The 12,078-nt window shown below is 39.2% G+C and overlaps 2 protein-coding genes across 2 annotated transcripts; both read left to right on the forward strand.

The window, feature by feature from the left end:
* Window positions 1–30: 30 nt before the first annotated feature.
* hykk.2 (hydroxylysine kinase, tandem duplicate 2) lies at window positions 31–11,384 on the forward strand. The gene is made up of 5 exons (XM_057326249.1): window positions 31–204; window positions 8,758–9,063; window positions 9,168–9,310; window positions 9,632–9,812; window positions 10,111–11,384. Exons 1-5 carry the CDS (start codon window positions 168–170, stop codon window positions 10,572–10,574), a joined length of 1,131 nt encoding a protein of 376 aa, XP_057182232.1. The 5' UTR covers window positions 31–167; the 3' UTR covers window positions 10,575–11,384.
* Window positions 2,494–6,277, forward strand: LOC130549094 (uncharacterized). Its single transcript, XM_057326248.1, has 3 exons — window positions 2,494–2,605; window positions 2,924–3,115; window positions 3,271–6,277. The coding sequence occupies exon 3, from the start codon at window positions 5,055–5,057 to the stop codon at window positions 6,222–6,224; it is 1,170 nt and encodes a 389-aa protein (XP_057182231.1). The 5' UTR covers window positions 2,494–2,605; window positions 2,924–3,115; window positions 3,271–5,054; the 3' UTR covers window positions 6,225–6,277.
* Window positions 11,385–12,078: the final 694 nt, after the last annotated feature.

Genomic DNA, 12,078 nt, shown 5'->3' on the forward strand with positions numbered 1-12,078 from the left:
CCCCCAGAGAATCGTCAGGCCTTAACAATTGACGATTGGCTCTTTTTACTAGAAGGCGGGACTTCCGTCGCGTGATGGTTGCTTTTTCCTCCATTTATAATAAAAGCACTGCTATATGATTTGATTTTCAGTTTTGGCATATTCAGTGCAGTACGACTTCCAACAAAATGTCTTGCGACCAGCCGAGAAATATTCCTCTGCCAGGTATAAATGCACTTAACTCTTTTACCGGTCCGTTATTTATTACTATTATTTCTTATTACATGCACTGACTGTACGCGGTTCGTGTCGAATGAATGTTCATCAGAGGAACAGGAGTTCAACAACACTTTTATAAACAATTTAATCAATCATTTACCTTGCAATACTTCCAGGACAACTGGAATCATAATGTATCTTGCACATGACTGCATGCTTGATTTGTTAAAGTAAAAGTTTAAAAAAGTTTGTGTAACCTTTTAAAGTGTTTAGGAATCTAAATGAGCACATTGCAGGCAGTCATAATAAATCATGTCATGCTTTGGATAAGATATGCTACACAAGATTGAAATGTTGGGGGGGGGGGGGGTGTACAGAATATTGTGATGTACATATATTTCTTTCTGATATAGCCTACTGTACAAATGTGTATATGAATTCATAAACACCAACCCTTTCTTTAATACTACTACTACTACTACTACTACTACTACTTATTAGTAGTAGTAGTAGTAATGTAAATGAATAAGGAAGTAACAATTTGGTCCAACTTATCCATCAAATAATTAATTAAAATAATTTTGTAGTTTTTAAAATAAATTGGTGATATTTGATGGAGGCGTTTCAGGCAGGTCTGGGTGTGCATTCGCTTTTAGATAGAACGCATCTTTTGTATGGGATTACTTTTGTGTCAATAAAAATGAAAAAACGAACAAAAATATACAATGAGAAAGAAAAATAAACAGTTTGATAATGAAAACAATAAACTCAATTGCAAGAATGTGACATGATTTTAAAATAAACTGCTATTTTTCTTAACAATTTTCTAAGTTTCGTTTTTGAAAATAATAGTTTTGAACTCGCTGCTAGATTTTTCATTTGTGCTTTCCGAGTTGTCGTTTACGCTTCTCAAGTTTTCGTTCGCCTTTCTGGCACAAAGCTCACGTGTGGGCGGGACTTATGGCCACTTTACTCTCATTGGTTAGTGAGATTTGGATTGACAGCTGCTTGACTAGGAAGTCGATACTGAAGACAGTGCCTATGATTGTTAAAATCGCCAAAAAAACACTGTTGCGTGATGACGTCAGACTCGAAATACCAAGGATTTAGCGAGAGCCCGGATTAGCGAGCAACCTGCTTGCGGTTTTCTGTATTGTATTGTATTGTTTTAGGGTTTGTACTTAAATTACTTTCTTATTTTGTTAGTATATTAGCAGGGTTACCAACATTCACGCACTTAAAAGTGGGACATGCTTCCAGGCTCTATCACAAGCTGTAACAACAAGCCAACGTCGATTAAATACAAGATAGCTAGCCATATTCACATGCAACTTTAGGTTGGTTTAGAGGCCGTCAAGACAGCAGTCTATAATTTATAATTACAATGATATCAGGAAAACGAGATGCCTAGTGAGTTTTGATGATTATTTGAGGAGTTATGCTTCCAGTTTATATTTATAAATTATATTATAATCGTGGTGGCATTTTATGTGTAGTTTTCTATATTTAAATGTTTGTTTATATTTTAAGAAGTCTCTCTTCTACTTTTCTTAAACCTGTTTTATGTAGGTGTGTAAATTCAGAATGAAATTGTTGTTTGCAAGAGGCAGACTAAATTAATAAAACATTCTAAAGGCCTCTAATTGTGTCACCTTATGAATGTGTTTTGTTGTAGCGTTTAAAAAACATAAATGTCATTTGAATGTATTGGTACGGTTTTATGAGGTGTATTTTCTGTGAATGCAAAGAAAGGGGTATAATACTGTACATTTACCATGAGTTTAAAAAGAAAGATACATTACTTGATTTATAAGTGGACTTAATTCTTTAAAAGGAGACTTTATGCAAGAGCGACATCATCTCCTCAGCAGGACACAAGTCACCCTCAGGTACATTTATGTAACCGAGATAATAAAATCGCTAAAAGTTTTAATCTCTGTACAGTAACTATGCAGCAATGTTTTCATTTACCACTTTAATTTCTCACAACCCAATAATCTGTAATGTGTCTTTATTGGATGTTATAATGCAAGTTGTTCGTTCCTTTTTAAGAAAATAATCTTAATAGTCATAAAATAATACCTGACAAAAATATAAAGCACACAATGAACCACCTAAGTAAAGACAGAATTGCTACTGTACAGGAATAAAACTTTTAGCGATTTTCTGTATTATCTGAATAGGCCTTTATCACGGTCAGCCTGTCGTCACTTCCGGTGGTGAGTAGAAGCGTAAATCGTTTTCCGCTTTCTGGGAGCAATGGACTCACTGAAGTTTACAACATCACTGCGGTATCTTTTTCAAATCAACGACGTTCATAAGATTGTGGAAAATCATTCACAGACGAAGGTATCCAAACTTGAGAAGGGATATAAATTCTATGAAAATTACATCTTTAATTATGAAGGTAAGTTAAAATTTACCATTTGTTTATTCTGTCGTATTAGCTTACATGCTACCTAGCTGGCTAAACCATTACTGTTTTAGACGAAAATGCGTAACATATAAAACTTACTGTACAAAGATGCAAACAATAACGTTGCCTTTTATTTTAATGTGATACTGTGTTGTGATATAGTTGTAGCATGTTAAACTGCGGTTGCAGTTTGTTTGAAAAGGGTTAAATAATAAAAATAAAGGACTGCCATTGCAGTCAGTTCATTTTACGTTTATATTGTATTTCTAAATGGTACATAATGTTCATAATGTGATTTTGTTTATTTAGATTTCATTTAAAGTCGACGAAAATCCTCCTGTCATCAGCACTTTCTGCTGTTCCTGTGTGGCTGGGAAAGAACTATGGAACCATTTGGTTGGCTTGCTGTTTCAGAGTGCACACTATAGCACGATGAAACTTAAGACGGTGCCACCCACTATACCCAGCACAAGCGCTCTACAGACTTGGCACAGGACTCAGGTATAATAAGTAGCTTTTAACTACTTCATGCATGAATTATGACAACCTGTGTTGTCCTTTGTTTTTATTGCCCATGGGCATAAGTTTGACCTGTAAGCATAAAAAGAAGCTTTTTAACTTTATAAAAATGATCTCAATAATTATTTTTTTAACAGGGAATCCACCCTGAAGCAGTGGATCATTTACTCGTGAGGAAGCCAAAAAGTTATGACTTGTTTTTCTTTAATATACACATGAATTTGTATCTTACCTCTAAGAGGTGTTAGACTAGATGGTTATTGTTTATTGCTAAAGGAATAATTGACCTAAAAAAACAATTTATGCTATGATTTACTCACCAACATGCCATCCTAGGTGTACATGTCCTCATTTTTTCATCCAAACCCATTTAGTGAAAAGTGACCTATTTGTCAGGTATGGTGACCCATACCCGAAATGTGACCTCTGCATTTAACCCATCCAGAGAGTCGTGAACACACATACATCCGGAGCAGTGGGCAGCTATCACTGCAGCGCCCGGGGAGCAAGTAGGGGTAAGGTGCCTTGTCGTTACCCACCGGCCTTGAGAATCGAACTGGCAACCTTTCGGTCACGAGTCTGACTCTCTAACCATTAGGCCACGACTGCCATTTAGAGCTTTGTAGTGCCATTAAGCCCCAGTTCATGTGTTTAGAGGATGGCATGATGGTGAGTAAATTATGGCATAAATGTCATTTTTGGGTCAACTATTATTTTAAAGATTCTGCCAATGTTTAATATTGTGTTTACATCTTGTATTTGTTATAAATATACACTATTAAAATGTATGCTGATGATGTACAAATGAATGAGACATTGTAGCAAAATTATTATTTATTGTCACATGCCTTTCAATAGTCATACACATCTGTATAAAATCTGTTATTAAAGCACATTTAAAACAACTCATGTAATAAAATATGTACTTATAAATGTACATTCATTACAAAAGCAAATTTTGCAACATCAAATGCAACTTTTCACATTTCATTTTTTGGTACCATTTAAACTGTAAACTTAGTACATTTAAAAAAAAACTGAGTAAAGAAATAACACGTTTGATTGGTGGTACTGTCACAACTCTGCCTTATCTTGTCATGGTTTTCTTGGTCTTGTGGCAGAGTCGTGACAAAGCCTTTGGTTTAGTGTGAGAAAGCCATGGGGTGTTTATCTTTTTGACATTCCATGTGTTTTCTCGTGTCTTGTCCTTGGCCCCGCCCCTCTCGTTTCCTGTATTGTTTCCCGGCCGTGTTTCATTACCCTCACCTGCCCTGTGTTATTATCCCTCGTTTGTGTTCCCTTTAAATAGTCCTCATGTTTCATTGTCTTGTTGCTCGTCCGTTGTATTCATTGTACGTGTTCTTGTACCCTGTTCGTGCTTGCTGTTCTTACCCAGTCTCGTGCCTTGTTCCTGTTTCTGCTCCTGCTCCCCGTCTAGTGTTTGTATTCGTTGTTTATATTATTCTTATTATTTTGACCTTGTTTTGTCTTGCCCCCTCGTGGGAAGTTTTTGTTTTATTGTATTGGCCTCTGTTTAGTTTTTTCCCCTCGTGGGTGTTTCATTTGTTATTAAAGTTTTGTTTGTTAACCCCTTCATCACTGCCTGCCTGCAATTGGGTTCTTCTCCACGTGTGACCGTGACAGAACGGACGAGCCAATCTACGAACCCAGCAGGTATGGATGGTTCCCTGCGAGCCCGCCAGACCCGTTTATTGGCCGGACTTTGCCAAGGGGATCGGGGGGTACGGGAGTTTGCCCGCACCTTCCTGGATGCGGCGGCAGAGACGGGGTTCGGTAAGAAGGAACTTACCGTAATTTTCAATGGCTGTCTCACCGAACCCCTCAAGCCCAGTGAGATGAGGATGCTGAGTTCCCTGTACTTTGGTGACATGGTCAGGTACGTGGTCAACCGGGATGAACCATGGCCCACTGTGCCAGACTGGGTATCCCACCCACTGGCTACCGTCCCGGAGGATTGCGTCCTGGCCACCGTGACCCTGGGGGATTCAGCTCCTTCCACGGCAAGCGGGCAGATTTGGCACCTCCTACCGGCCTCCAAGGCAAGAGGCAAAGGAGGGCATCCTGGGAGATGTCTGCGGACTCCTCCGGTGCGGAGCTAGTCACACCCCCCGCCGCTACCTCGCAACCGGCTACTGGCCATGTAGTCCGGTTGAAGAAGAAGCGGCAATGGAGGGGGGCGCGGGATCCAGCCCAGCCGGTGCAGCCGGCATCCCAGCCGGTGTCCACTCCAGTGTCCAGTCCGGTGCAGCCGGTGTCCAGTCCGGTGCAGCCGGTGTCCAGTCCAGTGTCCAGTCTGATGTCCAGTGCAGCCGGTGATCCAACCGGCGTCCCAGCCGGTGATCCAACCGGCGCCCAGTCCGGTGCAGCCGGCGTCCAGTCCGGTGTCCAGTCTGGGATCCTGCCCAATGTCCAGTCATGCGCCCAGCCCCATGCAGCAGGGATCCAGCCCGGTGCAGCCGGGGTCAAGTCCGGAATCCAGCCCGGTGCAACCGGCGTCCAGTCCGGTGCAACCGGCGTCCCCGCCAGCGTTCCAGCCGGTGCAGCAGCCGGTCTTCCAGCCGGCCTTCCAGCCGGCGTCAAGCCCTGTCCAGCCGGCCGACAACCAAGTCGGCCACAACCAAGCCTCTGGGGACTCCACCCACGCGAGCGCCCCCAGGGGCTAAGACTATTCCCCCATGTCCCAACCCCTTTGGACTCCCCCCTTTGGACTTCCCCTTATGAACCCTTGTCTTGTCCCACCCCCCTCCCATGTTTATTATTTTTGATGTCCTACCCTAATCCTGTTGTTGTCCTGTCATGCTTGCCCTTGATTTTGTTTTCATTGTTTTGCCTTGTTTTGTCTGTCACCCAGTCGGTCTTGTCTTGTAAGTATACCCCTTGCTCATTAAAGGGGGGTCTTCTGTCACGACTCTGCCTTATCTTGTCATGGTTTTCTTGGTCTTGTGGCAGAGTGTTCTTGTACCCTGTTCTTGCTTGCTGTTCTTACCCAGTCTCTTGCCTTGTTCCTGTTGCTGCTCCTGCTCCCCGTCTAGTGTTTGTATTTGTTGTTTATATTATTCTTATTATTTAGACCTTGTTTTGTCTTGCCCCCTCGTGGGAAGTTTTGGTTTTATTGTATTGGCCTCTGTTTAGTTTTTTCCCCTCGTGGGTGTTTCATTTGTTATTAAAGTTTTGTTTGTTAACCCCTTCATCACTGCCTGCCTGCAATTGGGTTCTTCTCCACATGTGACCGTGACAGGTACATTAAGGCATATTTCTTTTTTGTTTGCCCATATTTGAATTCTCCCCCAGTTGTTCCATTCGAATCTGGACGGTATAACTCCACGTTTCAGGCATTTACGCTCGGCTGTTGATGAGTAGTCAGATTCTGTGATGTGTTGCCCGAATACGTATGTACTCCCTTTCAAAACAGTAAAAGTTTTGCCTTCATCCCGCCGAATAGCATGAATCCACCTTTTCTTCGTTTCTTCATCAGTTGGAAAAGAATGAAAACTGATATAGGGTTGTTTTGTCGAACTATTCAAACATTTAGGAACGCAACAACAAAGGCGGAAGTTTTTTTAGGTTACTACTTACAGCTTCCGCTTTGCGAACGCGCAAGTGTGGTAAAGGCGTATTACATTCATTTACCTGAGGGTGAGGAGGACGATGATGAGGAAGATGCTTGGATCCACACCGCGCATGACTTACCAACTTCAAATACCAATTACTAATATACTAAGCAGTGTTGGGTGTAACTAGTTACTAAGTAATTAGTTACTGTAATTAAATTACTTTTCCTTTGAAAAAGTAAAGTAAGGGGATACTCTAATTTATATTATTTATTTGAGTGAATTAAAGAGCCGTTTCATGTCTATCCTTGAATCACTTAACTAATCAAGGTTGATGTAGGACATAGAAAGTAATTAGTAATAAGTAATTAAATACTTTTCGGAGAGAGTAATTTGTACAGTAATCTAATTACACTGTTGAATATGTAATTGGTAACTAGTAGTTAATTACTTTTTCAGAGTAACTTGCCCAACACTGATACTAAGTAAATAAGAAAGTAGTTTTAAGTGCAAACAATAAAGATAACAGATCGTTCTCTAAAATTCATTGCACTGTACTGTCTTCAGTATTGACTTCCTTGTCAGGGAGCTAACAAACAAAAACTCACTAGCCAATCAGCGTAAAGTGGCCATAAGTCCCGCCTACACGTGAGTAATGTGCCAGAGAGGCAAACGAAAACTTGAGAAGCGTAAACGAAAACTTGAAAAGCACAAATGAAAAATCTAGCAGTGAATTCAAAACTATTATTTGCAAAAACGAAATTTAGAAATGTGTTAAGAAAAATAGCAGTTTATTTGAAAATCATGTCACATTCTTGCAATCGAGTTTATTGTTTTCATTATCAAAGTGTTTTTTTTCTTTCTCATTGTATGTTTTTGTTCGTTTTTTTAAGTTTGCGTTCATTTTTATTGACACAAAAGTAATCCCGTACTTTTGTTCCGACCAAGGGGCAATCTTCCGGTCTCTCTTGTGAAACCAACACGGAAGTGACTAAAACTGCAATTCATCGACTGGCCGCTAGAGGCTGGCTCCAAAACAGAGCAGAATCTCATTGAGCCCCATGTTAAAATGGCCAACATTACAGCACAAATAAAACATGTTTACAGCCTGTTACAAAAAAATATTTTGGTCAATATAGGTAATCTTGCCCTTCATGACAACTGAGGGGGGTGAATTTTTTTATAACTCATCCGTTTAGACTATATTAAGCCTTAAAATTATTCTGCATAATTAAGGGCGTGGCCACTTGAGTGACAGGTGTCCATTTAGCTGTCACATGCACATTTTTTGTGTAGTTTCAGGTAATTTACGTCTAGAGTAAGCTGTTAACCGCTGTAAACGTTTAAATGTCAACCGCCAATACGTCGAGCTTGGCGGCGTGGTTTGTTTCAGCAACCAGGCACGTCAGCTCCACCCCCTCCATCCTGCCTCTTTGCCCATTTTTGATTACTGACACGCCATGCCAAGATGGCGACGACCGGCTCCGCCTACTTTAGGCTTTATTTTTACTCTTCACACACCTACGGGTGACGTCATGGACACTACGTCCATATTTTATAGTCTATGGTTCCGACACTTTAATTTGTGCAATTTTAAGTGTCTAATACATGCATGGGCAACTTATAACACACCAAAGACACATAAAAACACGTGTTCGCGCCATATCACGCCTTTAAATAAAATGTTAGTTTTGTTAATTTAACAAATATTTTGCACAGTATATTTGTCTACAAAATCCATTTGAGTCATTTTGGGAAATGCCTTCCGATCAAAAGGTTTGTTAAAGGTTTCACTCAAATGATCCTAAACTTCTGGGCAGTATTTTATTATCATCTATAAAACAATTTTCATGCCTTTTAGATTTAGGTTTTTAGAAAAAATCAGTCAAGTGTATTTTTTCCGTTTCTTCTGCTCCATGAACAAAACAATGTACTACTTTAAAACACAAAGCACACTTTTGCTCTCTCAACAATATGCATGATAAATTCTTAATAAATGTATTGTTCGTCTTATCATTAAAGGCAAAAGTAAGGTTGTGTTTTTCTCCTCAGCCATGTTAGCCAAAGAATCAAAGCCAAACCTCAGCCATTCCCAGGTCACAGAGGTAATCCGTAGGCTGTATGGTCTGAACGCATCTGTTATTCGCCCGTTGCCCAGTTATGATGACCAGAACTTTTATGTGGACTCCAGTGAAGGTGGAGAGTACGTGCTGAAGGTTATGAACTCAACAGACAGTCAGAACGTCACTCTGATGCATCTACAAACTCACTCTATGAATTTCTTACATCAGAACGGCCTTCCAGCTCAAACGGCTCTGCCCACCCTGACGGGTGAGCTCATGAGCCTGAAGGAATTTGGTAAGAGCAAACCTGTCAATTACTGTAAAAAAAGTAACAAGGCATTGTATGTTTTGTCATTTACAGTATATTTTTTTGGTTCTTAACCGAAAACATTTTGACAGATTGTGGTTTTGGCAAGCAGAAATATTTGGTGCGATTGCTCACCTACCTGCCTGGAACTACAATAGCCAAAGTCACCCCCAGTCCCCAGATTTTGTATGAGGTTGGGAAGATGGCAGCTACATTGGATACAATTCTACTGCAGGTACAGACCTTCATTTCAAATGATAGTTTACCACAAATGTACATTAAACTGAACATTATATAATCAGCATGTTTGATATCCTTTTTGGAAAAGAATGCTCTGTTATTGCAAACCATATTGTGATATGGATGTTGAAAAATGTTGAGTATTTCGAAGTATTTACAATATTTAATTTCAATATAGTGTGCATTACAATGAAAATGTATACACACTGTAGATTCTAACATTGACATACGTCATCAATTTTACGTGAACTAGTCATTTCTTGCTCATATAAGGATTTTTATGTGTATATGATAATTGTTTGTTGTTTTTGTGTAGATGGAGCACCCAAACATTAGTTGTCTTCAGAGAGAAGGGTTTATATGGAGTCTATCCAGTATTCCGCTCTTGAATCAGTATCTTTATGTGATGGACGGGAATCCTGCACATAAGATTATTAAAGCCGTTTTGGAGCAGTACGACACCCAAGTCGTACCCAAACTGTCATTGTTTCGCAAGTGTACGACTTTTGATTTACTTATTATTTATTTTGATATACACACTCCAGAGTTAATGCAAACTTAATGACAACAATTTAAAGGAAAGGCTGTCAAGCTTTAAAAAGCACTATAACTCAATTAAAGTATACTTTTAAATACAGAAATGTTGCATTGTGTGAAGTTTATTAGTGAACGATGATTTCAGTTTTATTTAAAGCTATCAGATGTTGTACGTTTTAGAGCCTGACACCTTAACATTTCTTCGTATTTATATAAAAAAGATCTTGAATTTGTATTCCTTTCATTTTCCCATCGCAGGCATTAACCACGGAGACCTCAACGACCACAATCTCTTGATGGAACCCGACGGACCTTCGAAGTACAAGATGTCTGGCATTCTTGATTTTGGAGATATGAGCAGAGGGTATTTCATATTTGAGCTGGCCATCTCTATCATGTACATGATGATCGAGAACCCCGATCCGATAAATGTCGGAGGGCCGGTGTTGGCGGGATGGGAGAGTGTTTTTCGTCTCAACGAAGCAGAAAGAGACTGTCTCTATTTGCTGGTTCTGTGTCGCTTCTGTCAGTCTTTGGTTCTGGCACGGTACACGGTCACACAGCAGCCAGAGAATGAGGAGTATTTGATGACCACAGCAAAGACCGGCCTCCTGCACCTCTGCCGGCTTTGGGAACTAGGGAAAGAAGAAGTGGAAAGGATTTGGTTCCAGAGCGATGCACAATTCAGACAGTCAGCGGTTATAGACAGTAACCAGAGCTAAGTGTAGTAAGTTGTAGTGCTTCTAATGTGATTGTTCACCCAAAAATGTATTCACCCTCATGTCATTTCAAACCTGTATGACTGCAGAACACAAAATAAGTTTTTTTTAAAAAACGTTGGTAACAACACAACATTAGCCCCCTTGACTTCCATTGTATAGAGACAAAACCACATTTCTCAAAATATCTTATTTGGTGTTCCACAGGAAAAAAAGAGTCAAGTACAGTTTTTGATCGACATGAAGGTAAATAAATGATTGCAAGATTTTTTTGTTTTGGTGAGATCTACATCTTGATCGGAATCAATATTTGTTTTAATTATGAGCTGCTCATTCATAAAAAGATTCACAGCACAGACTGTGTATGCTGATGATGTACTTTTTTTTCATGAATCACGAGAACACTCAGGGAAGTTATTAACGTCAATGTTCTGAATCCCATGTATACTGTAGCCACCATTGCTTATTTCAACCAGCAAAGACCATGACTTTGTAATTGTATCGACAGTTCTAAAAATGTGCTTTCATTTGTTTATTTGTTCGATGCATTTTGCATTTTCCTTGTGCCTTTAACCTGTTGTTGCACAACTAATCCAAATGCATTTTTTCCACAAAACAAAGTGATGTAAATTAATATGATCATTGTATATTTACTGTAAGTAAATTTATAATGGAAAATATTTGGAATGCTATTGTCCGCACATGGAACATTTGTTTTTAGGTAAAATAAAGACACAATTGAATTATGGGATAGCAGCCCTGTTGATGTGTGATTAACAGAGATGAGAAGTGGCATGCAGCCTACAAAGTGATCTTAATAAATCTGGATACGTTTTTTTCAAATGAATGGAAAGGAGTCAGATGTACATTGACTGATAAAGCATGCAGTATAAATGTCCAAACATCACATATGTGATTGTCCAGTTCTTTTGCTAAAAAGTCTTAAGAATGAAGGTCTCGTGTAACTTATTATATTCAATATCATGTTACTACTGTAAATACTGAACCCTATGTGTTTCAGTTTTTGTATTGCTCTCGCAAGTGCCAAAGTGCTAAAAGCAAACATGTTATAAGAGGGATTTCTCTGTGTAGTGTACAGTACTAAGTAGTTTATAACCCAGAGGTAGTTTTAAAAGTCTGCTTCCATCTATATGCAGAACTGAAGATTATGTAAATATTGCTTAAGGACAACACACAAAATTTTGAGTTACTTTCAACTCATTTTATGAGTTGTCTTTTATTCATTTAATACACTATTTAAACACAAAGGGGGCAGTTTCCCAGACAGGGTTTAAGCCTAGTCTCAGACTAATTTAAATGTGAGAGATGCCTTGATCGAAAACAACTTGCACTGACATATCTTAAAATATATCACTGTGATTGTTTTGTCTCAAGATGCACACAGTAATATTTTTTTTGTAAAGTATGTTTTTTAAAACAACTTAATTATCCTAATTTAACTAAGGCCTAGTCCTGGTTTAAGATAATCCTTGTCTGGGAAACCACC

This window comes from Triplophysa rosa, linkage group LG25, assembly GCF_024868665.1.
Source record: "Triplophysa rosa linkage group LG25, Trosa_1v2, whole genome shotgun sequence".
NCBI classification, from domain to species: Eukaryota; Metazoa; Chordata; class Actinopteri; order Cypriniformes; family Nemacheilidae; genus Triplophysa; species Triplophysa rosa.

Coding starts and splice junctions, on each gene's coding strand:
- LOC130549094 (XM_057326248.1), top strand. CDS start 5,055: ATGGCCCACTGTGCCAGACTGGGTATCCCACCCACTGGCTACCGTCCC.
- hykk.2 (XM_057326249.1), top strand. CDS start 168: ATGTCTTGCGACCAGCCGAGAAATATTCCTCTGCCAG. Junction 205..8,757: donor GAGAAATATTCCTCTGCCAG/GTATAAATGCAC, acceptor TTTTCTCCTCAG/CCATGTTAGCCAAAGAATCA. Junction 9,813..10,110: donor ACTGTCATTGTTTCGCAAGT/GTACGACTTTTG, acceptor TTCCCATCGCAG/GCATTAACCACGGAGACCTC.